This window comes from Mycteria americana, chromosome 14 (assembly GCF_035582795.1).
Source record: "Mycteria americana isolate JAX WOST 10 ecotype Jacksonville Zoo and Gardens chromosome 14, USCA_MyAme_1.0, whole genome shotgun sequence".
Taxonomy (NCBI): domain Eukaryota; kingdom Metazoa; phylum Chordata; class Aves; order Ciconiiformes; family Ciconiidae; genus Mycteria; species Mycteria americana.
Genome location: NC_134378.1, coordinates 11,072,575 through 11,100,381, shown reverse-complemented (window position 1 = coordinate 11,100,381; position 27,807 = coordinate 11,072,575). Strand labels below are relative to the sequence as shown.

The following is a 27,807-nucleotide window of genomic DNA, read 5'->3' as shown; positions in this document are numbered from 1 at the left end:
TTTACCAAGTGAAAACGAGACAGCTACCTGAAAGGCAACTCTCTGCGTAGATTTTGTCGCCTGGATCTTAATAATTTTCTCTCCCTTGTGGGACCAAATGAATTAAGTGAGCAATTTGCTTTGTGTATGCAAATTTTCAGTTCACTTCATAAGCTACAGATGACTGTTCTCAGATGACCTGTATTTTAGGACACTTTAACCTTTCCATGTTTAAAAAAACAGAACAAGATTAGAAAGCATTTAAAGGTCAGTATTATTAAAAAAAAAAAAGTACTTTTTCTTTTGTTGTTTTAAACTTTGAGTGGCAAGGACGTCAAAATTCAGCCTCTGGTGCAGGGCTGCAGAAGAGGACACATACATCACGCGTTCAAATGCGAACAAATTGGACCCCCTAATGCGACAGAAACGCCACCGAGACACCTCAAACACTGCTTGTGACCCAGGCTTCAAATGCATACAGGAGAGACCTTGACTGGATAAAGGTGCCAAGGAGATGTTGTACGGTCTCAGTCCACAGCAACTCAGCTTCAATGACTGGTACCACCACGGTGCCTACAGAACAAATGCTCTGGACAGACTCTTTCCACTAATAAATCGGAGTAACATTTGCACTTTAATTCATCACAGGGGAAAAAAAAAAAAGCAACAAAATGAAACAATTTAACACTTCAGTGAAGGAGGCAGGTGCTATTGAAAAAGTAGCTCCATTAATCATTTTTCATTTTCTACCCTTTACAGTTTTATGATGGATTAAACCTTCCCCGAGATTGATGGGGTGAGCGGGGGCTCCTCAATTTTCTAGATTTGATGCTGCTTTCAAGAGCATTTGAGAATCGCTTCAGAACCCAGGTAGGAAGTTAACGACCATATTTCTGAAATACTGGTAATCTAAGTGAGGTTTTCCTCTTACAGTATCATCTATCAGACTGAACTGCATTCGTCCTTAGATTCATTAGCACAAGCTTATGACACAGCGACACTTGCCATGTTAACAGGACTGGCTGGGCTTCTCATTTATAGGATTTTTATTGTCAGAGACAGTGAGAAGCAGCCTTCTGTCCAGGAGTGACAGAATTAGAATAGTCACAGAAAAGCCTCCACGCACCATCAAGCTGTTAGGACAACAGCTCTCTTGCCGACCAAATGTACACCAAGACAACAGCAATGACTATCCTAGACTTCTGGATGATGTCTTGAGTACCAAAGTCCCATTAATATTATACATTAAAAACAGGTGACAAGTAGTGTTAGCTGAAGACTGCCATATTAAGTTGGTTGTTGCATTTTTTTATTAATAATTAACTATGCTTTTTATAAGAATGAGTTCAACTACAGAGCAGTATAGAGCAGCAGTGACATATTCTCCTTTTTTCAACACCTCATATTTAATACTGTTAGAAGCTGCATCATTCACCACCTTAGAATTTCACACATTTACAAAGCTTTCTTTAAAAAGAAACCCTTTTTTATCCACCTGTGCTCTTTGTAAGTTAACACATTTTAGCCAGAAAATGCTATTTAATATTCATTAGCTTCCTTTCAGTAAGGTTCGTTAAAAATAAACTGGACCCATCAACTTGGATAGCTGATGACTATAGAACTAGAAGACAGCCTCATTTACCATCACGGTGAAAAAATGGGGACACTGCAGAGCCCCACTGCCAAACAGCAACACTGCATAGGTGACAGCCTACTGTCCTGGGCCATCACGTTTAAACCGCTCTACTTGGTTAGCACTGCTTCACTGCAGAGTGGCAAAAGGAGTGATAAAGGTGGAGAACAAATGCCGACGGCAACGTTCCCAGCATATCTCCCGCAAATGGCAGCGAGATGGCTGCCCCGTCGTCCAGCCTGTCTGCACCTCAGTGGCTCTCAGCAAGCTCATCCACAGCGTCCAGGCTGATGTGGTGCTGGGAAGAGAGATCTCTCCATTTTATAGAGGAGGACTACAGGCTTTCTGGCAGAAACCTCAGCACTGCATCCCGTAATTTGGGTCTACATCCCTGGGACCTGAAGCAGACAGATGTTTAGGGGAAGGGCTCAGAGCACTGGAGCTGGCAGCCTAGCTCAGCAGGTCCAACACACCAAAAAACCATAGAAGCTCACACTGATCATCTCAGCCGTACTCAGCGTAAGACTCAGACCCCAAGACACCACCCTCCAATTCCTGAAAAGGAGACCTAGGATATAATCCTAGGTCTCCTAGGTCTCTTTCAAGCATTGGAACAGGCTGCCCAGGGAAGTGGTTGAGTCGCCATCCCTGGAGGTATTTAAAGGACGTTTGGATGAGGTGCTTAGGGACATGGTGTAGTGGTGGTCTTGGTAGTGTAGGTTTACAGTTGGACTCGATGATCTTAAAGGTCTTTTCCAACCTATATGATTCTGTAATTCTGTGATTCTGTGAATCTATCCGTTCACTCCAGCTGGAACCAGTGCTTTCAGGAGTGCACGCTACATTCAAGTGACCTGCATTCAAGTTTCTTTTACTCCTCCAAAAGTGACTGATTGTGGAGTTTGACCATTGTTTATTCCTCTCAAATAAACTACCAGAGAAATCCAGATACTAAATTTATAGAAGCAGCAATATCTAACATTAAGTAACTGTTAACTATAGACTAAGCTTGACTTAAAGCTTAAAATCCCTCAAAGCTAGTGGGACTTTCTATGGTGCTTTAGTCTGCAAATCCAGATGTAGGAAACTGCTGTTAGGTTTCATACGCAACAATGAAGTGCTAACCTATACATTTTCTTGAAATAAGAGAAAAAAAAATCCAGACTTATTTAGATTCCTTATGGATTTCATATCCATTACCTAATCTGAACTTCAAATCAGCGTGTGCTGCTGATATATTGCATTAATACAACGGAAGAAATACAGATTTGCATCAATAATTGACAGAGCCATACTAATATAAATGCAACATTTCACACAAAGCTGGAAATTGTCTTATACACAGTGTGCAACCCTCACACACATCAAATTAAAAAATGCACTTCTCATTACTTTTGAAAGTTGCTTAATATAAATTTGAATGGACTATTTCTGGGCATGACTTACTACAAATAGCCACAGGTTTTATGACCAATCAATTACAAATTACGGGGCTTGTAGACAGACAAGTCTGAATTCAGATTCAGGATTCCCTCAAGATTTCCTCCTAAATGGATGTCAAAGTGAGTAAGGGCAGATCAGCCTCAAGCTGAGCTGTGCTCGCCAACTCCTAGGAATTTATGCACATAATTCCTAATCTTCTAATATATTAAGCTTTTGCTAACAATGATTATAAATTAAAGAGTTTCTTATTTTCATCTCCATGCCCAGGAGAATTACACATGTAAATTCTCAGATGAATATGAAATGTGCACATAACTCCAGAGAAGTGATTAGAGGGAAAAACTTCATTCTTTTAATACTGGTGAATTTAGCAAAGGTTTTCACATCATCATTGCAAGAAAAATTTGCATGTTGCCCTTCATTTCTGTAGCTCTCTACTGTCTTCCCCCAGATGCAAAATCCTAGTAAAAGGGGAACCTCTAAGTACCCAGCTTTTTGAATTCACACGTTACCTTGGATGGTTGTTACCGTAATTATGAAGAGTAGTAGTCATTGCAAAGTATTTCAGATCTGATTTTAAAGGGCTGAGGAGAGAAAAGGACATCTTCTCTAAAAATAAGGTAATTTTCCATTAGCTTAGCAAGATGTTTGCTACAAAGCAGAAAATAGAACACTTACTCTGTCTCTACTTCACTGAATGGAGGAACATACAAGTGGGTTTAGGACCTTGGTAGTAAAAAAAGTTCCAATTTTCAGGCCAATTAATACATGACAACTTCAGATTTTATTCTTGATTGTATATTGAAAAAAAAGTTTGAGAAACAACCATATTACCAAGTCTTACCTTGTGATAGCATCTAAAGTAAGCAGCTCGTTCATCTGAGAATTTCTCCAGCCTCTTTGGCCCTTTGCTTGAAGCTTTTTTGAATACTAACCAGCATCTCTGGTAAATCTAGAAACACAAGAGAGTAAACTTGGCATCTCCAATGACTTGAACATCACTAATATTTGCATAGAAGTTAAACGCATAAATCAGCTGTTGCTCTGGAGCTACAATTAACGACTCTCAGTAGCTTAGACAAAACGTAAAATCAAGCTAACGGATAGTTACATCCTATTTCTTTTGAATTACGATACAATCAGAAATTCTTATGAAGACAGTGCATGACTGCATGAAAGGTGCTAGGAAGAAAGAGCTGTAATTATGCTTGCAAATGCAGGGCTTTCTAGGAAACAGCTTTTGAAAAATAAAGTGAGACACTTTTCCATGTGGATTTGTTACTGGTTCCAGTCTTGCACGCTTAAGACAGACGTGAAGAAAGCTTGAGTAGCCAGGTAGGAATGGACCTTCCATCACACCAGTATGAGAAATAAAACTGTAAGTGTATATTCTATGTATAAGGGTAAATCAGGATACATAAGGGAGAAGGAACTGAATTACTGGGTAACAAAAAAGACAGATCATTTAACTGTAGAACCCAGGACAACCCTGACAACCGGCATTTTGCTTTCAAGGTCCAGTTGAATTTAAATTCAAGTCACTTGGGGCAAACTCTGTCTGTGCAGAATGGTTGAAAAAACACCTTTCCATCTAGAGCATTAAGCCACTTCATCTCTCAAACTTCTGCTGCCATTTCTTGCAATCTTCCCACCTATTTTTTAACTGTGGTGCACTTCCTACCATCCTCTTACATTCAAAACCACAGCTCTCAGCTTAGATAACATACTGGCTGTATAGAAGGAAAGAATTATAAGTCTTGCCAACTGTTCACAGCCTACATTTAATCAGTAATTCCAAAGTAACACCTGGTAAGTTAGAAATAAAACCGCCACTAAAATTAGGGTGATTTCAAAGAAAAAAGTCTGATCAGCTGTTATCAAGTAGTTCACAGCTCTGACAGAGCTCCAGCACAGCGCGCATTCACTGGAGTCATCAGTGATGAGACCCATCAAAACATCTTGCTGCCTCCAGCTAAACCAGCACCCAACAGGTAACCAGCAGACAAGGCAACTCCATCCTCTGAACCCGTGATGGGCTTCTAACCAATGTATTCAGCACAAAACAATTATGCCCATGAAAAGTATCTATAAGTTCATTTCTGTGCCCAAAAATGATTGTTAGTTGACTAGCTGTGCTTCTTTCACTGGCTTTTAGCTGTTTCTATAAAGATGTTAAGGGAACCTTATTATTCCCACCGGCTTTATTATTCTGCCTCACATGTGGGCACCCACACTCCTGGCCCACTTGGCTGCAGAAGCATTTAGCATATGGACAGGCTGCTCTGATGCCAGGCACCAGCTGAACCTATCAAGATTTTCTTCCAATTTTCCAGCTTATTGGCCACTCAACCTGTTCTGTTTAATGCAAGGGTTTGAATTGAATTGTTCAAGAATTACAAGACACGGACTAAAATGAGAGCTTACCCCCAAAGAAGCAATTCAGATATGCACCCACTTCTACTGGAAGAGACTTTCTACATTTGCCTTCCGAGCATCTTGTTTGCTGGGCCCAGATAACCTCATCACACCTGACAAGAAAAACTGTCCAAAACCCCACCCAAAAGAGACTGTCAAAAGTTTGAGTATTCAGCCCTTTTGCTTTTCAAAAACCTATGGTTTTAACTTTAGCTATGAGAAGCCCATAGAAGAGAACAGAATTCTTTAGTAATGCATTTGCCATTATACAACACACACAAGGACAACTACGACGTGATGATGTCCTACTCAGACCATTTGCCCTCAGAAGCACCCCTCTGGGTCAGCAAGCATCTTGAAGCTTGTGAGCTCAGCAGCACACAGAATTAGGGGCAGAACAGGAGAGTAACATTCTAATACAAATAAACAAATAAAGTTTTGCTCTGCCTCCAGCTGGGCACAGATCCAGGATGGTTATCGCCCTTCCAAATGCTGCTAGGAGCATAAGCACTATTAACGCACAACTCCAGCCAAGCACGGTAGATGGCTGTAAGTTGGTGCTACTGGAATTTATTACTGCAGTTCAACAATGACTAATCCAAGACTAATTCTTAGACTTAGATCAGAATCAGGGCACAGCTGGGGGAAAAAAAAAACCCAACCTGTTACATGTAAGCACCTCCAAGGATGCAAAAGCCGTATCAGCCTACAAAATAAATACTGGTCTTTGAGTTTTGGTTCCGCTCCCATATTACAACAATTCTCTAACAAAAGAGTCCCAGGGTTGGAATATATTATGCCAGTGCCTCAGGATGACATCATCGCAATCCAAGTAACTACACCTATAAAGAACAAATGGCATTCATGATGCTAACTTGAGCAAACTGGAGGAAAGTCAGCTCATGAAGGTCCCTCCCCTGACGTTCCTCCTCCTTCTGTCTGAGCTAGTCAGCTCTCTCCTCTTTGGGAATCTCTAGACAGAGAGAGTCTACTGCAATAGTAGTGTAAAGTAGAATAAAGTATTTTCTTTTGATTAGAGACAATGAACAATTTTTTGCCTGAATATACAGTTCGGAATCCTGTTAATGTTAGTGATCTGATGGTTAACTCCTCTCTGCTGAGCTTACAGAAACAAACTTAAAAAGAAGACACATCCCCTCACTTGAAGCCTGCTCAGCACCTTCAAAAATGAGATAATGGACCCATCAACAATGGGTACTATTCTCACAGTTACATTTCTATGCTCCCATGACACATATAGCTCACAGGTGAATATCCAGCACCATCTTAAGTGAGCATAAACTACATGATTCCCTAAACCTCTAGCAATAAAGCAATTAAAAAAGGGGGTTGGACTAGATTACCTTTAAAGGTCCTTCCAACCCAAACCATTCTATGATTCTATGAATAACCAGTTTGGCAACATGTGCCTAGGAGCACCAAAAGCCCTTCAACACAGTCAACGCACAGAAGAGATGATGTGGTGCCCAAGACAGAGAGCTAATCATAGACCCTGTTATGACCTACAATATAGAGCAAGTAATTAGGTCTTTGATGCCATCATGGTCTAGTACGTGTCTGATACTTGTCAGTATTTCTTCAAGTTGAAGACAGCACGTGAACTGTTTACATTGTCACAGCTATTTTGACAGCAGCCACAAGAACCAGCCCCAAATGCTCTTAGGTGTCTATTCCGTCATGAATACTTAGCTCACTTATCCCTCAAATCAACATTTCCACTACTACTCCATGAATAGGAATTAGCTGAAAGTACTGCCGTAATTACTTCCACTCCAAACACTTGGGCTGACAGTGATTAGATAATCCAAACAGCAAATCAGGATCTGATGCGAGAGAGAACAGTAATAGCTGTCATTTGCATAACACCTAAAACTTACAAAGCTCTGCCTGTGAGATCTTCTGAGAAAGCCTAACTCAAAATTTAATTCGAGTATCAAAAATTAGCATCTACTTCCTCTGGTCTCTCCTGAAAATTTCAGCTTCTAACAGCCCATCGAGCAGGTAAGAACATAAAACTTGAGGGAAATAATGCAACTGTTTATGAAGTGGATCATCCGAAACCTAGATAGGTGATCCAATATGCATGTCCAAGGTCAGGTCAAAACAGTTCTATTTTTGGCTCTAAAGATCAGCTGATATAAATCATTACCACAACTGAAGTCAAAGAAGGAGCGACTTCAAAGGAATGATGCAATCTGAGTATTTGGATTCCTGCTCTCAGTGCTGTGCCTTAGGAACCAAGCAGGGTTGCTCAGCCATCCCCATGCTCCTTCTGATGCTGGAAATACACTGCGAGGCAAAGGAGCTATTAACCTCAGCTGGAACTGGTCAGCATCTGCCTGAGTAAAGTGGAAAAATTTCTTTTGACTTTCCCAGGTTTCATGGTTCAGTTGTGGTTTGAGAATACTCTCATGCAGAGAGGGAAACTGAAACCGGAGGCTTGCTGTCCTACGTGATGACCCAAACCCCTGGACTGTCCTGAAACGGGTGTGGGGAGGGAGACCTGTCAGTCTTCACCACCTCCCAGCTGATCAGAAAAGCAAGATAACTAAGAGCTAGATTGAGTGCCTAAAATGTCATTCTTTATACATGAAGCACAAACTATTCCACACAAGAAACAAACATTTGAATTTAGAAACTAAAATTTGCATTTCAGTCCAAAGCAAGTTGACCCCACCCCTCAATACTTTTGTTCAGCAACTGATCTAAAAAAGCATCTGGAAATAGCCAGATATTTAGAAATTGGAGGGGGAAGGCTATTTTTCATATCTTGGGGCAGGGGGTTTAAAACTGGCTATTTTTTAAAACTAAAAATACGTGGCTTCCACTACAGTATGGCAAAGCAAGCCTACTTTATTTCAGGACCAAACAAGTCCACCCCTTATTTGTTTGTTATTTAAGAGGGACATAGAGGTCAGAGACAGTAGCACAAAGTCTCATCTGGCAAATTTCTCCTTTGCAAACAAGTGACCCTTCAGGGAAAGCTGCCCTATTTTATTCCTGTGTTGTGTTTTTCTGCTCTCTGCCCTAAAACAAAGAATTCCAATGAGCTGCATTTACAGACACTGAACTTGCTGTCAAATAAACACAAACTTTGCTTTTTTTTAAAAGCAGTAGCTGAAAGTACTATCATGCAGCTTGGGATGATTACCAGAAAGCCTGGGCTGTTGCCAGGAACTTGCCTTTTGTGACTCTGATAACCTCTAGAAATAAATAATCTAGTAAAGGCACAGCACAAGAGCACAAGAAATTTCTCACAGTATGTTCTGAACTTTTTTTTTTTTTGGTAGGAAAAAAAAAATGCTGCCACTTTATCCAAGGCTGGTAGATAGCTCACCCACTGAAGTACCTCCGTTGCATATGGAAAATTATTTGCGGGTTTTTGCTGAACTTTGCCAGGGAATCTCCAGCAGACTGGAGTTCCAGGTACAAGGTCCCTTCCAACAGGGAGTTGTTCACACAGGCAATTAGCCAGCTAGGGCTAGTGTTTGGATCTTAACTCTTCTATTTTAAAAAAAGCCTTAATATGTCACTTCTGATTCAAAAGGTGGTAAAGAGCCCTGAAATAGAATTCTTAGCCTGAAGGAAATTTGTGAGGAGACTGGATCTAAAATTTTGCTTTGCATCTAGAAAAATGAAATATTGCCAAAAAGGCAGATTGCAGCTCATTCATTTAATTATATTCACTCCTCAGACAGGTCTGAAGCAGTACATCTCCATTAGGTGGCTGCTTCTTCTTGAAAAACTGGGGGACAACTGCTTCCTACTAAAGAGGTCTAGGTATCAGCAAGTATGTAATGTAAGTATAAAACAATTAATGTAAGTATGTATATTATTATAACAATGTAAGTATAAAACAATTACAAGTAGATGGATTACCAGAAAGAATCACATAGCTGTAAACATATCTAACTTGGACTGAAATGTGCTTAGCATGACTTAAACAGTGCATAGAAATGTAGACTGGTTCACTGGCTTTGTAAAATAAGCAGCAGAGTTGTCCACATGTTGTCTGTAAAGATCTCTCTGCACTTGGCAACAAGGTAATTTTACTTTCCCAGAATATCCATTTAATGTGAATGTGTTATGAGTAAGCAATATTGCATTATTCATTGTGATCAGGTTATAATGACTCCATAAATCAAAGCTGGTTTACATCAGGCTATCTTCTTCTCTGGGGGACTGAAGAAAATAATCTAGATGTCTCCTTCCCCTGAGAAACACATTTGGGGAGAGAGAAACCTCACTCCTTCCTCTCATTCAGTATACATCTTCAGAAACTATATTTTACACTAAGAAGTCATCCACAGCTGCTAATAGGGAATGAAGCTGTAATCTTGTCTCTGTGCCTCTTCAGAATGAACAATATTGCTCAGTATTGCAAAGTGTTTTCATCAAGTTACAAAATCCAGCTTTGGCACTGGCCAGAACTTGCTGTAAGACCAGTGCACAAAAAAATGCTTGGCAGGTCTTTGTGAATCTATATACCTCCTTTTACTCTTATGGTTATTAATGCAAGTCACAACAGATGCCTACCTCTCTAAAATATGAGGCATTTTAATCAGTCTTCCCTCTTCAAAAACTCTGTCTTTCTACCCCTTCCCTCCCAACTGGAACTGAATCAACCAGAAGTGGGATTTTTGTCAATGGTTCAGGCTCAGAACTCAAAGCCATTCCTCCAGCCTTAGTTTAAAACACCAAACAGCTGGATTTGAGCCTACAGATGCATTCCCGCTTGGCACACTAGTTAGAAGGCAACTTTGTTCTAAACCTTTTTTTTTTTTTTTTTTTTTTGGTCCTTCCAAAACATTCTCAGCAACTGAAAGTCTGCATACTGTGATCTAGGGCACAGCGTCCGAGCCATGGCAGGGTGGTGAGGAGCATAATCTAAGCACAGACAGTAAAATGGCTCACCCAAGATTACCACCTAACAATTTAGTAATGGAGCTTTTGTTTTATTTCGTGTTTATACTGTGCTCTGTGACAGGGAAACACAAGCAGCATTTTACAGGTTTTCCTTGTAACTGGTATATATTAGTCATTGGTTCAGACAAAGGGGAAAAAATGCTCAACAGAAATGCTGCTGCTGCTGGCACAGGTCACCTCTGGCAGATTTTGAGATGGAATGGGCTCATTGAAAGACAAGAAGGTATTTGCTGATACATTCCAGCCCGGTAGAAGATAATTTTAAAAAAAAATTTTTAAAGGAACACCCGGGAGCTTATGAGAGCCCTTTACAGTGAATCACTGCAACTGTCAATAAAGCAGTTTAGAAGCAACGTACCCCTTCAAATGGTTGACGCACTCAGCAGCTGGAAGTCTACAGTTCAGAGGCATCTTAATTACAGATCCTGGCCAGATGATGAAGCACATTATCAGTGAAATCTCTCCAACATACAATCTTTTGAGGGCTTTGGAAGAACACTATGGCTCAGTCCAGACCTGGCAGAGAAGCCACCAGACTTGGGGGAACACCTAAAACAGCATTCTGGACCTCAAGGGGCAGGGAAAGGGCTCCAGGAACGCAGGACACCCAGGAGGTCGGCACCTGGAACAGAACAGTGATAGCCGCTAATGCAAAACATCATTAAGAAGACAGGGCTGGGATTTAGGACTTGCTTATCCCACATGAGTATCATAAGTGTTCCGCAAAGGAGTAATTTCTTTCCCTTCGCTACTCAGTGCATGGTGCCTCGAATTTGCATTGGCAGGTGCTCCTTACCTGCACCTCACAGGAAACTTGTTGATAAACTAATGTGTAAATAAATTACACTGTGTAATAAACTACACAAGAGGTGTAAGGGATAAGCAGTCATGCTGTTTGATGTGACAGAGGGCAATATAGGACTTGACTCCATTTTTTAGTTTCTCTAACAACTGTCCAGAATTTCAGGACCTAAGAGACATTAAAAGCAAGACTTCAACTTCCAGTCTACTCTCCCTGCAAAAATGGTGACTTGGATGCAGTATCACTAGAAAGAGAGCATTACCTGAAATATCCTTCCACTTTCAGGCCCTTCTTTATGGGCTTACAGCCTTCAAAGTATAGGGTTGCTGGTTTCTTGGGGTTTTTTTTGGTTTTTTTTTTGTTTGTTTTTTTTTTAATCATACACAAAAAAAGGTTATAATTCTGGGCTGCGTAAGACCATTAGAGAGAGTGCCTCCAAGTGCCAAGAAGCATTTACAGCAGAAACCTCTCTTGCTAGTGACAGTTTAAAAAAGTCAGACTGGAGCTAAGCAACTGATTTGGTTCCTTGAACATCTGCTAAGCCTTATATATGGGCACAGTTAATTCTAGGCATGAAACTAGATAGGAGAAAAATCAGCCTAGGACTCTGCTAAAGGAAGAAAAAATAGTAAAGACTTCAATGCAGACTAAAAACTGACACTGTGCAGCCAGTTCACGCTGGCTGAGCTCCACAGCGTGCAGTGGGATGTGCCGTCCTGCTGGGTCAGGCCATCAGTGCGGTCCGGTGAATTAACACTATTTAGTACTGTGTTAGCATTAGGCAACTGCTGAATAACTTAAAATGACTGCGATGAATTATGGTTTGGAATTATTCTTTTTTGTCACTAAGAATCTGATTTAGTTACTTTAATTACATGGGCTATAGGGAGAAAATGGCATTGATACAGCTCATTAACAGTTCACAGAGCTCACTAATTAGTACATCAGATGCAAAGAGGCTGCAGAGCACACACGCACTAACCCTTGGTACCAGCCGCTCACAGCTCTAACAAGAACACAAGCTCACCCGCTAAAGCCATGGCAGGGGGATGCTCTCCTGAACTCAGCTGTCAGAAGGCACAGATGGGACTTGCTCCATGTCTGGAGAGCAACCGTACGTACTCACAAACTCCCACCAACAGCCTTTGTTTCAGCCCCCCAGAGCATACAAGCGTTTGGAAGAGCTGTATTTCAGAGTTGGACTTGTAATTTTAAGACTATACATAATGAGACAAAAAAAGGGCAGAAAGTGCACATGAATTAGGCCTTTATCTCAGTAGAGTCAATTCTTCAGCAGTAAGCTGCCAGCATCCAAAGCCAGACATGGGAGAAGGGCTTTGGTTTCTCAGTCTTAAGTGTCTGACTTGAACAATTCGGCTGTACCTGTTGCCACTTGCCCATCCGTTAAATTCAGTTAATGATGCTTGTTATGTGCTGCTTGGAGAGCCAGGGATGACAAATGCCCTGCAAACCCATAACTAACAGATGGGTATGACTGCCCATTTCTGGCCTGCTGTCATTCTTTGCCACTCACCAATTAATTTAACTGCAAGCTTCAGAAAGCACCACAGGTTTCCTGTAACAAGTACATTACCTCCCATCTCTCCAGACACTCTCCAGACACCTCAAGTAAGTCTCAAGGTTAGTCCATCATACTGTCCCAACACAAGGTAAACTTATCTTATTCCTTCCATGTTTTTCTTTCAATCCTGACATCAAAGCTATGCAGTCATAGGTCATTCCCCCAGCCTCTCTGGAGCTTGGATCAGTTTTAAAATCAAAGTGAATCTGCATGAAAGAGCCAATAACGCTACCAAGTGAGTCACTGCAAGCTGGACTTCACCAAAATATAGTGCTTTGTTAACAGTGACAGAATTACAGCCCATTAAATCATAGTAACAAGCACTTCAGCATTGCCTTACAGGATTGCAGAAAATAATTGAAGTCATTTGCCTAGACTGCTAGACGGACCGATACCCTGTTCAAAGCTGCTGCAGGGAGAAGTCCACGGCAGTCAAAACGCGTTTCCCTCTTCCAGCACTTTGCTGCACTGGCTTCAGAGTGATAACCTTCCGTGTACCCTGAACTACGGAAGGCTTGTGCACAAAAGGATCCAAGTCACAGCAGAAAGCCCACGGGGCCTGTGATCAGCAGGTGGACTCCATCCTGGGGGTAACCTGATGGTCCTGCACGCAAGAGCTCCATCGCTCTGCCAGAACTTTTAAAGCTACCGACCAGATGAAAAATGTCACCAGTTTGTCCAATATTTTAAAAACAAAATTCAGTCAGTTTTCTAGTAAAGGTGCAACTGAGGCTGGGTGGAAGGGTTGGTTTGTTTATTGGGGTTCTTTTCTTTTGTTTTGGGTTGGGGGGACAGACTAGTACTGACTTAAAGAAACCCAGATTAAAACAAGGTTTCCAGAGCCAATATTTCCCTGGTAGACTTCAGCTTTCCACTGGCTCTTGCAGTCCTCTTGCATTTGCTTAGGCTAATCTACACTTTAGTTCAAATGGACAAACTCAACTTCTATTAATTTCTCATGTCCCAGCTGTGTAGTATTAATTAAAGAAAGAGTTCAAGAGTTCATTCCCATTTCGGTAGACTCCGTCCTCAAGAAAGTATGACTGTGGCATAAAAAATGTCTATGAAAGCTTAGCAGAATACTGTCTTAATTTGCACTACTTCATTGAACAGAGAATAGCCACTTGTATTTTACCATAAGCACTGTGCCAAGAGTATGCCACTCAATAGTATGCAGTTAATTCAGTACAATCAGCTAACATCCATCCTCACTGGCGTGGAGACGTTAGTGAGAGCATTAAGAGGAATTTTTCCTTTGCCGACCACAGAGCATTGATAGTTCCCCAGATAAACATTACTTGGTAAGTAAAGGGACAACTTAATCTCCTACATTAGCGTTACTGGGGAGAAATACCAGATTTTACCGTATTGATATTTTGAATTGAAACAAGTTACATTATTTTCAGTAAAGGGGAAAAAAAACCCCACTATTCATTCCAATAGCTTGAACTTTCACTGGTATTTCTGACAGCACTTGATGAAGCCAGACAAGAAGATAATAGGAACGGTCCATCAACTTCCATGGTATACCTAAAACTACACAAACATCAAATTAAGACGTCAGTCTCAGATGCAGGCCTTATATCTGTTACTTTCTTTCAAGTGTTTCCACAAACACTGCAAAAAGTTAATTTAGCACTGATCTAACTTCAGGGTAATGCCCATATACACCAGCAGAAGAATCACTTCCACACTGTGTAACGAATTGATGATGAAAAGGCATCAAAGCCACGAACAACTAAATTTCACCTGCTTATAATTGGGTTTTCTTTTCCTTTCACTGCCTTTACAGTCATTCTTGGTATACCCTTTCGTATGCAGAGCAGCTAGTGCAGTCACCTCCAGAAACCATACAGACCTTTGTCCAGCAAAGGAAGAGCAAACAGTGAAAATGCAGAACCGGGACCCACAACTGGCAGAAAATGAAGGAAGTGTTTGAGATAAAAGCAGAAGAAAAAGGGTATTCTGGTCAGGTTTGCATTAAACTTGTTAAAATGAAAACTCCATCTTTAGAACAGGATAGCAAATGGGTAAGAATCCCTTGTTTACTAGTTAACTCAGTTCATGAAAAAAGGCAAATTTGGAGTCTCATTCTTGCTTAATGAACTAAGCCCATCTTCCAAAGAAGAACATGGAAGGTAATTCACCAGAAAACATATGCTGGAAAGCACAAGAAAAGCTGTTCCTGCTCCTAAAAAAGGCCACCATCAAAACAGGAATTTCATACTCCAAATCATGATCTGCATAATCCCCCATCTTCTGCCTCTTGGAGAAAAACTGGAACAGTTCTTAGGCTCGTTTTTTGGGATTTTGGTGGGGTTTTGTTGGAACCAAAGTAGGTGCTCTTTTGTTTCCCTCCACACAATTCTAAAGATCAGATTTGCCTATTTTTAAGGTACACAAACCTCCAGATTTCCCAGTTCAGTTTAGAATCATAGCTTGGGCTATGAGTGATATCCAAAACAAACTCAGATGCTGCCCCAAAAGGAAACTCGGACCGGAAAAGCAGTGTGATGAAAAGTGGGGGCTATGGGAAAGCTATCAGACCCTTGCTTCTCCATCCTGTTTTCACAAGGCAAAAATGAAGATACCTTAAGAGAAGAAACAAAATGTAATTCCACCATGTGCGTTGCAAAACCTCCTTTTAACTCATCCTGAGGACAGTGCTAAGCACCCTGGTCCTCTAACACATAGATCTCCCAAGGTGAGCAGCTCCCAAATGACAAGCCCTGCTCACTTTTCTCCAACTCAACTTCTTTGCTTCAATTCCAGAGGTAATGCCATCAAGACACCTACTGACTTGGACTCAAATCCCATGAACTTTGTGCCAGAGGAAATCCAAAGGGGACTTGCTCATGGGCTGATAGACCCAATGCCAGCAGCCAGATGGAGCTGCATTAGGTCTTGAATGACATGTACTGGTATTCCTCCCCTTTTCAGCTCAAGGATAAAAGCTCAAACCTTCTAAGCAATGTCCTGGATCCTACCCCTGCTGCCACTGACAAGTCCCAAGCAGTAAGAAATCTTAATATCTGTGAATATGTTCCAACACCTTATTTAACAGTTTTCTAAAACTATGAATATCCAATGGGCTTAATACCTTGCAGGCTGAAGTTGGTACATAAGAAATCTGTTCAGTTTTTCTGTCTCCATGCTTCCAGACTGAAAAGAGCTGTATACATGAACACTAGAGTTTGATTAATAAAGCTGCTTCAAATGTAGATACAGGCAGACAACTTTTCCTTCTCCTCCCCGCTCCAGCCTTACATCATTCTTGTTTCCAGTTTTCACAGCTCATACTCTAACATCCCCATATTAACTTTCTGGCACGCTTATTCAAGCACCAATCTCTTTAACCATATGGTTCTAGTCCTGCAGATTGTCTCTCCCCCATTTTACCTCTCCTCCCACAGGGTTTCACGGAAACAGTGCTATGCAAAACTTGTAAAAGTACGTGTCATTTTAAACGTTCAACACCAACCTTCTCAATGAAGTTTCTACAGAAGTCAGTTTAATTAAAATCGTCAGTTCAATTAAAATCAAGAACAGAAAACCCTGAAAACTTCATCTCTTTTCAGCTTTTGACAATCAAAAATTTCAGCTGAAGTTTAAAAAAAAAAAAAAAAGCCTGAAGTAGACAAGTCCAAAACTTTATACAAAAGTTCTTCCAAACTTCTAAGCATGAATCAGAATTTTTCCCATCTAGTCCTAAAGCAAGTGCATGCAGTAAGCATTAATGCTATACTTCCTGAGGAACAGTCTATAGCACAAATTGTTGTATTTTCCCACTTAAATCTAGTATATGGCCACTGTCCAACATGTAAGTTCTCATGCAATACTCAAATACAAGACAGATTGTATCCTAATTTTAAATTTTTCACTTATTTTCTAAATATTAAAAAAAAATCTTCAATATTGCAGGTAAAGCATTAATCAAAGAAAGAAGCAGTCCAGAAACCTAAGAATGATTTTTCACTGTTTTTAAATCATTCCAGAAATACCCACGTACTGCACACGTTACACCACTTAAGCATTCCTAGAAACAAGCAACAAGTTTACAAAGTTGTGAAGAAGTCAGCTCCCTCCTCTGCCACAAACTGAAGCCTAAAGTATTTCAAATTCCTGTTTGGGGTTGGCGAGGAGAGCCCTAGTTCTGCATTGGAGGACACCACTTATACCACATTCCTTCACACTGATGCGATTAAGAGTTTTTGGGCTAGTCAGACCCATCAAGCAAAGAAAATTGACACGCACAGATCTAGTTTCTGTCCTTAACAAGGTTAATACTAAAGAGGGAACGAGCCTACTGTTGTAGTTCCAGCAGTCGCATCTTTCAGAAGAGACCGTTACAGTTACCTACTAATTTTTACTTTCCCGATTTCACTATGATCAAGACTTTACTGAATTTGGTTAAGCTGGTTCAGGTCAATGTTAAACAGTGTTCAGAAGAACAGCACCCACACAAATTTTTTGGACTATGTGTTAATGTGATCCTTGCACCAGTGAGATCAATGGTATCAATGTAGTTGCTTTCAGAAGTACAACTTCTGATTTTTCTCCTTCCCTTCCCTGCAAGAAGTCAGGTCCTACGTAGCAGCCTCATCTCCAGCAACATTCAGCACTTGCATAAGGCCACCCCTGTAATGAGAAATCACTTAATCATGTCCAAGTTGATCTGGAGAGGCACAAAAAAATCAAATTATGCTGCCCCATCAGTGATGGCAAGGACACTGAGGAGGAAAGGCTGAATCCCCTGGCCCACATGCTCCCCAGCAGAGCCAGGAAAGTGCCCTGCAAAAGGAGTGGTTGGAAGGGAGAGGTCTGGACTGAGCTTAGTTCATCTTTAGCTCTTTGAACAACCTTGTTGCTAGAGGTATGGGCAGAAGTTTATCCATCTTCAACAAAGGTGGTGAAAGCCATCGTTTACAACTCCGTTCTACAAATTTGTTCCCAGAAGATCTGGCCCTATCAGAAGATAGCAACAGAAACCCCCCAGGCAGGACTGCAGGAACACACCAGACGCTGGACAACCCAGTGCTTGCCATGACTGAAACCCTGGAGGACACTGGCTGATCTCCGTGTCCTCAGGAAACTCCCATGGACAAACACAAGTGGCAGCAGAATTGCACTTTTGGGCTTCAGTTGCTAAAACCCCACTAACCCTCACGTTGGGTGCTTGGATCTTTTTCTTGGATCCAGCCCAAATTTCCATGGAGGACCCACTCTAATAGACAGATGAGGCTGATCATTCCTTGCATAACAAGGAGGTGCCTCCAACAGATGGGGTTACACACAACCCCAAGAGCAGGCTGTGCAGACTGCGGATTTAATTAGAAGCGTTGTTAAACAGATACGACTGCAAGAACAGTTCTGTGCCTCGCCTCGTAAGCGCAAAGTGGAAGCTACCTCATGAGACAGGATTCTGCAAAAATCTGTTAGCAGCGTTTCCTTTGCCAGACAGAGGTATAAGAAACAGATTGCTAGGTAAAAAAATTCCACTTTACTCCTCTCTTCCTCTTGGTGAGCTTTATCCTCTGACAAACAGATATAGAAGTCTCCGCAGAGACCTGCATTTTTAGGAACAGACACTTAGCTGTTAGCACAGCTCCATTAAAGTCAATGGATCCTCCCAAATGAGTGTTTTTAATAGCCTGTAATAATTTGATAGTAATACAAACTTGTGGAGCAGACTCCCAGACCTCCACATGCAGGAAATACCTTCATAAAATCATGGCAACAATAAAATAAATCAGGCTGCCTGTTAATAATGTCCAATTTTGAGAGTTCCACACATTATTTTTAGTGTGCAGATTGGTTTTCTGGGTTGTAAACATCCAGTGTATCTAGTTAGCAATAGTATATGTCCTAGAAAGATAAATACTTTGTCAGGCTTTTCTAACAAACAACAAATTGCCAGGACTATTTGTTTTAAGTACTGCTGTCATGCAGAAGCACTAATCTATGTATATTAATTCAGCTGCATATGCTGTCCTACACTGTTCTAATTTTAATAACCCTGCCTTTTATACAGGAAAAAACTTTATCCTCTTCTAGAATACAGGTCACCTTAATGTTCATATGCAAATTATTTCAGCATTTCCTAGTCTGCTTTTAGATACATTTTAGATCTTTAGTGCTTTCTTGAATCCTTTGTGAAAACATGCATTTAAGCTTGGGAAGGCTACTTCTACGTTTGCGAGAGCCAAAGTTACAGCTCCAATTCTTGCATCTTCACCATGAAATTAAGAGACAGACAACCTGAAGTAACATGTTGCGAATGGCCAGGGAACAGAAATAGTTGCAGTGTTAAAGAGAAGTTTGCTGAAGCAGAAAACATCACAACTGTTATACTTCCTTTGCTTTATAATGAAAGAAATAAACATGCAAACAACTGTACATTCAGGTTTTTTAACCATAATTCATTCCTTATTTCAACCTGGATTTATACTGGGTTATGGCATAGACATATCAAAAGTCTTCCAGGATAAAGACATTTTAAGAGCTTTATTAACAAGACAGATAAAGATCGCTTCAGCATTGGGCAGTTTGTGACAGAAGGAAGAGCATGAGAGCACAAACTACTGTAGATGGCTCCACATCTATTTTTAACCCTTAAAAATGTAAAAGATTCTGTCTATTCTTGCTGTTGGATTTTTCCTGGAAGACTGTTCAGTAACACAGTCTCCTCACATTGCCTATGCAGAGCATTGATCCAACCTTGTAGCACAGATCCAGCATCACAGTACACAGAATGAAGCTCACATTTTGACATATGAGCTATTAATGAGTTTAAAGTGATACTGAGAAATGGGGATACAATGGAAATACCTGCACAGAAGCCAGATGTGTTTATAGCAGACAAAGCTTGGGAGAAAGAGTGCAGCCATACTTATACTGTCTTCAGGTATGTTCAGAAAGGTGTTCTACCCCTCCTGGACAGCAGCAACGAGTAAGCCACCACAGCCAAACCCTCTATCGGGAAGGAGGTGCTTAGTTTCCAGGCAAGCCAGAGGGAATGTTTTTGGAAGCCAGTGACTGCTAGTCAATCAAGTATTGTGCTTAGAACCAAGCCAGACTCTACAAGGCTTTGCATAGCTGTGAATATGTACAGCTCCTAAACAGAGACATCTCTGCTCACCACCAGCACAGCTCAGCTGGCCCTTTGAGACACTTCTGTTTGATCAGCACTGTTTTGCTTTCAGCTACAGACAGCTCAAGGCAGTTGCTATTCATCGAAGAGATTGTTTCCCTCTGACACTAACAGTACTTCATCACTTAATGCAACAAGACACTCCAAGCGTGTTACTGGCATACCAGAAACCAGGGGCTGACAGCTAACCCCGTGGCATCTTGCTCCAGCAGTCTCCCATACATCAAGAGGCAAGGACAGGCCAGATGCCTGCAAACTCCGCAGGGTCCTCCGAGGGGAACAGCATCATCCTTAAAGCCCTGCGTGCAGGAGGGCAGCCGGCACCCTCCCGGTGCCACCCCATCAGCACTCCCAACACTGCTGCCTATGCCCTGAGGAACAGGCTCCAGGAACATCACCTGCCTTCACTTGGAGCCTCCAGCACTTACTTCTGCCCACACCTTGACAACGGCAGTAGAGGATACCCTCAGAGCAGCTTCTGTGCTGCATAATCCTTGCTCAAATTGGAACGTGGCTTCCAGCAAACCTGAGTTTAGGTGTGGGTGCAGGAAGGGTAAGCTAAGCCTTTACAACAGGGAGTTCAATAAAAGCGTTAGACTGCAACCAGCGCACACTGCTGGGAGCCTCCTACCCCACGAGGAGAGGTGGGCTGGCTGCACCTCGAAGACAACTATCGAGTGCCTCTTTCCTTATAAAGCTCTTCAGGCTCACCAAAGGCCCTCTATTTCAAAGATTTGTTCCTGTTTTGATTTTTAATTGTTGTTCGAACACTCAGTTGAGCCAGTCCAACCTACAACGAAGGCCCAAGCGTGTTCACAAGCAGTGCACATCCACCCATCCTTAAAATGGAAACACAAGAACTGGCCTTTTCATTAAGGAGAGGAAACATCCCCATAATATATTCCCCCTCAGAAAGGTCACATCTGTGTCACAGAACAAGACATCATTTGAAAATCATAAGCACAAAAAAGCATTTTTAGGTACAGAGGCCATAAAACAACTCCCCTGTTTCATATATAGATAGAAAGCACTTAATCAAATGAAAGGTGACCGCAAGCAAAAGCACTCAGTACAACAGAGCATCTTCTCTCCCAAAACACAGGTCCAGTGGTCACTAGCGGTCACTGATGGAACCGCCGTTCACAGAGCAAAGCTGATTTTTTTTTGTTTTAAGGAACTCTGGAAGGTTGTGCTTTTACACTGTCAGCAGTTTTCTAGCACACAACCTCCTCGGTGTCCCTGCTAATGACATAACTGAGGGAGACCATTGGCTGAGGGAATTATTTTTCTCCCTATAAGGACGGAAAGAATCGGGAAGAGTGCTTTTTCTCCTGAATATATTTGGCTCTGCAGAAGACACATGTGATACAAATGTTGCTATGGAAACTATTCTATTAAATAATATTAAATTAAATTTACATATTTAAAGTGTGCAAAAACAGTCCAGGTACAAAACTAATTAGCCTAAATTCAATCTTGAAATTACAAAGTAGGGCCTACCAGAACTGTCATTTTTCTTTTAAAAGAGATTTGGGTTTGAGCAAGCTGCTTCTCTGCACCCCTTTTTTTCCAAATCGAGCACCTGCACCCCAGTTATTCAGAAAAGTCATTTCTTGAGATAATTTGTAGATACAAGCTCTGCTCCTAGTTCCCTTGGTGATGGAATTACCATAGCGTTACAGAGAAAAACCCAGGAGCTGAATTCAGTCTGAAAAGACAATGTACTGATTACAGCTGTGCCACCATAATATTGGAATGTATTTTAATAAATCCCACTTAATCTCACCACACACACAGAGTATTGAAATCCTTCTCAATTAAACAGGAGTCCTACACAGGGCTGGAGTAGGCTTGTCCTTCCTAATGTTTTCAGGGCATGGCAAAGTTCTTTGAAAGTTAATATTTTAAGGTCTAAAGTATTTTTTTCCCTTCCCACCTCCAGCTCCTGGCTGTCCAACAGCCCTCCCCAACGTAGCTACCAGAAAACAAGCTGTTTGCATCGTTCCTTCCCCTCTGAAGAAGCCAAGCTCCCATTAGCCCCTGAGTAAGACTGAGTTCAAGCTCTTCCTAAAGGCAGGCGGCAGCCCCAGGTGCTCAGCCAGCTTCTGCACCAGCCACGCACACACACACACACACCTGCAGCAAGGAGGAAAATGCAGAAAGGAGAAAGGACACGTTTTAGCTGGGGCTTCGTACTGAGAAGTGGGTGCCGATAGCTGCACTGCTGCCGCAAGCAACGCAAGCTCGTCCTGCATTTAAAGAACTCGGGTTAATCATAATTACCCACTTCTACTTGGGTGTTGTAAATCAAGGCTTTTAAGCAGCTTATAGAAAATGCAAGTGACGGGAAGAAATCTGCAGCTATGTTTCAACCGTCTGTTCTCCAGTAGTGGGCCACTACTCTAAACTGAAAACTACAAGGAGAGAAAAGCATTACTGCTGATGAAACTACTTATTTCCAAAAAAATGGAGCAGCAAGACTTGAACAGGTCACCTCTCCCTCATAGCACAGGCCTCCGTCACCAGATCTAAAGCAGTGACAGCCAGATCACAGCAGCTACTACCTTCCGTCCTAACGTTCTCCACAGCACTGGAAAGCCGTCGGGACAGCACGCCCAGAGCCAAGGGCAGCTTAGGGCCACAAACTCGGGGCTCTTCATTTTAACAAATCTATGGCCATGGGAACTCTCTGGGACTTTGCTTGGGCTTCTTCACAAAAGCACTTTCCACCACCCCTTTCACACTTTCCAGCCATTGATAACGATACAAACCTTTGGAACTGGAAGGAATGAGATCATATAAAGAAACCATCTTTTCAAAGAAAACATTTAACGTGTTCCATTTCCACGGACTCGGTGTCGTTCTCCATTTCTTCCTCTGCTTTTGCATTCAGCTGCCAAATGCACTTCTACGGAGAGGGCATTGAACACCTCCTCACCACCACCACCCTCAAAGGGTTTTGGAACGCCTTAGTAAAGGCAAGGCACAGGCATTAACAGAATTTACACCTATCTCAGAGTTAGATGCGCCTTACTCACAAGTCCATTGGGTTTCACTGTTACAGTATGGAAAGATGTGTCAAAGTTTAATCTCACTCTTCACTTACACTGGAGCAAACTGAATACTAACATACATTCACTAATGAAAGGATAGTTACGATACACTAATTCTGGCAAATTTACTACAAGTTCTCTCATAATGATGTTACCTCCATCTGTCACAGAATCACGCAGTTCTTAAAGAACGAACTGTGCCTGCAAGTCCAGGTACAAGAAAAATAGCATCTTCCATTTAGAGATGACTACTGGAATACTTTAAAACACTTTCCAGTTTCCAAACAAGTCAGGGAGATGGAAGTTACCAAAACTGTAGAGAAGGCATTGAACATGGATACAGCAAGAGAATGAAACTATAATTGTAATGAGCCAGCAAAAGCTTTCAGATGACCGCGTGCACACCCCCATAATAAAACTTGATGCAAAACTCACACTGAACAATTCAGAATTGCCAACCCATCAGTTCTCAGTAAACACAAGAAATAAGTTACTTTCCTGTCCTGAGAGGCAGATACATCAATTAAAGCATACACAAAGCCTCCCTTCCAGTTTGCATCCGCCTTAGGCCATGTTGGCTCAGCAAGGCAGACAGGAGGTGTGGAGCATGCAGGTCCCATTACTGGAGCGGCTCTGGCAGCCTGCTCAGGGAGCAGGTAGCAGCAGCCCACGAACCCTAGGAACAGACCGTGCTTTAAGACAGCATATGCCAAACAAGGTACTGGAGGGAACTGTCCCGCCACTATTGCCTACCTAGTAGCTACAACAGAAACTAGCAACGTGCCGTGATAATAAAAGAACTGACTTAAAGTAAATTTAAAATGAAATAAGGAGCTAAAAGGGGCTTTTTGGATTTGCAGGTTGCGCAACTCAAATGCAATGAACTTAAAAGCCCTAACGACATCACAAGGTCTTCACCTGTCCCACACGAGACCTTAAAGCCCTGATTTGCGGCAGCCCCCTCCCAGGAACCCCGGGACTTCAGCGGCTGCAGACCGCTCTCAGCCCTCGCCCCTGCCCAAGGTTCCCCCGCACCCCCAGACCCTCAGTCCCGCGGGCACAGGCACCTCCGGCCCCCGCCTTCCTCCCGGCCATCCCCCTCCTCGCCGGGGGTCACAGCCCCCCGCGCTCCCTGTCGCGGCAGACGCGCAGCCCCGGCCCAAAGTTGGCGGCGGCTGCCCGGCTCCGGGCGCTCCGGAGAGCTCGGCATGAAGGGCAGAGCCGGGAGGTGGAGGCAGCACAGCCTTCCCGGCAGGCAGCATCCCAACGGGAGAGAGAGAGAAAATATATATATATATATATACACACACGTATATATATAATGCATATATATATATATGCGCATTTAGGTGCCTTTATTCTTCTCCCCCTCCCCCCAATATTTTTGTTTCGTGTCTCCCCTGCGGAGACACCCACTGAGCTCAGTTTGCAAAAAGAGGAGGACAAAGGAGGGAAGGAAAAAAAAAAAGGGGGGGGGAAGCCCAAAGGCAGGTGCCCCTCGGGCGAGGCCGGAGGGGGCCCGCACTCACCCCCAGCCGCCTGCTCCGGATGCGCACGTAGCCCTGCTTCACGATGTCGTTGAAATTGGCGGCCATCCTTCCCCGGGACACTTGGAGGCGGCCGGCGCCGCTCAGCCAGCCCGCATGGCGCGCAGCAGCCCCCGCAGCCGCGCCCCGCTCCGCACCGCCCCGCCGAGCGCCCCGGCCCCGCGGCGGGGCGGGCCGGGCCGTGGGAAGGGCTGGCGGCAGCGCCCGCCCCGCGCCGCCCTCCCACAGCCCCGCGTCCTCCGCAGCCTGCCCGGCCGGGGCTGCGGCTGGGGCTGGGGCTGGGGCTGGGGCCGGGGCGGCCGCGCCCCGGCGGCCCGCCCCTGCTCTGCTCTGCCCTGCCCTGCCCTGCCCTGCCCTGCCGCCCCCGCCGGCCTCGGGAAGGCGGGCGGTCCTCGCTCCCGAAAGTCAGTTTTGAGGAGCAAAACGCTAAGGGCTCCCCCCGCTTCCCACCATCACGGGCTGTTTCGGGGGCTGTGCGAACGGCTGCCACCCCTCGTTGTACCAAGCACGTCGTTTCCTCCAGCCGCAGGTGGGTCTGCTGGGAACAATCAGATCTGCCCCACCGTGCTGAGGCCATGAGGCTCTGACTCGTGGTTTTCCCCAGGAAAGTGGGTTTCCCAGAAAGTCTTTCAGATGCCGAAAGTCTGCCAAGTGGCGCAGCTCCAGAATCTCCTGCTAAAGACCGGTAACCTGAGCTGTAGTCCTACGGTGCGCTTCATGTCGTGGAAATGTCACACCAGCATATGCTGCATTTTCTAGGCAATGTGCGGTTGCAGTAAGGAAAGACTTTCCCTGGCACTGGGCCCCGGGGTTGCCTTCTGCGTCCCCTGAGTTCTCCTTTTCCAAGAATGTGCGAATATTGCCAAGTATGCCAGCCCAGGAGAGAGGGGCTCCAGTGACTCCGCTTGCTCTACATGGGTTACCTGTTAGTGGTACGCTATAAATACCACGTCCTGGAAAGAGGGACTGTTCATCTCTTCATAACATCTTTTAATAGCGTTACAAATATAGGCAGTCTGAGGAGGTCAGCCAGACAGATGACTTTGACTTTGAGAATTATCATGCCATGGAAATTACAAACGGGGTAGCAAGGAGGAAGGCAGAGCAGAGAATCGCCAAGGAGCATAAACGGGAGAGCACCTCGCAGCTGTGCCGAGCGCAGGGCGACGTAGAAGTGATGCCCATTTTTATTTAGTTGTTCAATGACTATAAAACTCACCTATGATACAACTGGCCCCTTTCTGGTTTAAATGTGTAGCTCCTTCATTTTAGGAGCAGCCAGAAATGATGGTGGTTGCTCTGCTGTGGTAACAGCGTGGTGCTTTCAGTTCTTGCTTGAAGAGGTGATTATGCTTTGCAAGGCTTTACGAAATACTAATTGATGGAGTGGATTACAGAGATAGAGTGTAAGACTCTCTAGCTGAAGGGCTAATTCACTTAGGATGAAGGAGACAAGTCTGCAGTCCTTGCCTCAGAGTCTACTTTATTATTTTACACTTCCCTCTCCTTTTCACTGAGCTATTTTACAGAATGCACAAAATAGAACAGCTGCAGCTAGAAACAACACAAACTTCTACACCCGTGCACCAAACTACTCCAGAAATGAGAAGAATATTCTGAGACAAGTCCATCCACTAGGACAATATGACCCTAAATCAACACAGAAGTTGCATATTACAAAGCATAGGTTGCTCAGTGCAAAATTGCCAAGTAACGTATTTTTGTTAGATATATTGTACAGACCCAAGAACACTGTTAATACGAGTTCCATAGCACCATTCGTTAGATTTCATTGCTGGTCGAAAGCTAGAAAAGTTAAGACACCCAGCCTGCTTCATCTTGTATAGAAGTGTGCATTCAGCACAGAAACATATTTCACAATCTCAAGCACCATAAAAATACTAATGCTGGAAGCATCAAGTATATTCCAAACCCAGAAAAAACAGAGTGTGCTTATTTTGGTTTCAAAGACATTTGTAGCAGGAAACAAATTACAGAGCCACTTTAGATGTCTTTTCAACAAGTTTAGATGTTTCTTCTAATCCCTTCCAGTACCTGTAAACACATACTGCTGATTTCATTAACCACTAGCATATTCTTTCAGGTAAACACATTCCTAAGAGCTTTGCTAAGTAAAGGTGGATTTAAGCCTGTGCTTATTCTTTGATGAATTAGGATATTAGTGTCCACTTAGGTTTTTACTTTGAACAACATAAATCCCTTACACATGCTATGGTTCAAAGAGAAAATGCATTTTAATTCCCATGTGCGCAGTATGTTCCAAGAATGTGCCAGAAAATCTCATTGTTCAGGTTTTCAACCCAATACTATCACTAGAAAAAAACTTGTTTACCAGGTTTTCAATACCAATGCAAATGTGTGCTCTCATTGTTTTGACCGGAGTCCTTCTTTCATTTCCCTAGGGGTCTATTGACCATTTGCACTCCCTATAAGGAAATGCTGCTCATGTTTATCTATATTCAAAACTGTATAAAACCTTTTTAATAAGCTTTCATTGAAATTCAAATTCTTTTCCTTTTAATGACAATGCTATTGCTATTATTTCTTAGGAAGATAAGAGTCAAGGGTCACTTTGAAGTACTAGCCTGCTGTTAATAATTTAAGTGGATTATTGTTATATTCTAATCTCATAATAACTATCATTGTATTGCCCTACAGTGAGCTCATTTGCTTTTAGGGCTCTGGAAACAGAAATCGCTGTTACGCATTTTAACTGAAAATGAGGGTATCAGTTTTTTCCAAAATGCCATACTGACATTTTAAAAAGAAGTTCCATTCACCTTATTATATTTGCAGCATGTCATCCCCCGTGTCCACGATATTATTTCATCACAGTCTACAGGCGAAATTTGACAAACATCTCTGAGACTTACCAAGTTAAAGAATAAGAAAACTGCAGAGGCCATTTTAAGGAAGCAATATTTTCTGTGGAAGTTATTTCCTTGAACAGATGGAGCTGGTACTAGTCAAGCATTTCCTGACAAAAAAGTTTCTCATTTGATCACCCTGAAATGATTTTCTGGAAATGTATAACATGCATCAATATTTTTTTATGAAAAGCTCCCATAACATTTTGTCTCCATAAGGTCAAGATGCCGACATTTTTCCACTATTGTTTTGGGTTTTCAGAGTAGTTTAGAAATGATAACATCACAATGAAGTGTTCTGACCTTATCAAGTACTTTGAGGTTACTGGAATGCAATATGTCAAACACAGTATCTCCATGAAAAGCTT

The 27,807-nt window shown here is 42.6% G+C and overlaps 1 protein-coding gene across 5 annotated transcripts in view; it reads right to left on the bottom strand.

Annotated features, from left to right (window-relative positions):
* Window positions 1–24,807, bottom strand: part of DOK5 (docking protein 5) — a 49,233-nt gene extending 24,426 nt beyond the window's left edge. The window contains exons 1-2 of one of the 5 annotated variants that reach the window (XM_075517227.1): window positions 24,534–24,799; window positions 3,900–4,007 (exon numbers count right to left, since the gene is read on the bottom strand). In XM_075517227.1, coding sequence (XP_075373342.1) covers window positions 3,900–4,007; window positions 24,534–24,599 — 174 coding nt within the window. In that variant the 5' untranslated portion in view covers window positions 24,600–24,799. Of the gene's footprint in view, window positions 1–3,899; window positions 4,008–24,533 lie in introns of all 5 variants that reach the window. The other 4 variants (XM_075517230.1, XM_075517228.1, XM_075517231.1 and 1 more) reach the window with 4 other exon arrangements.
* Between the last annotated feature and the right edge of the window lie 3,000 nt (window positions 24,808–27,807).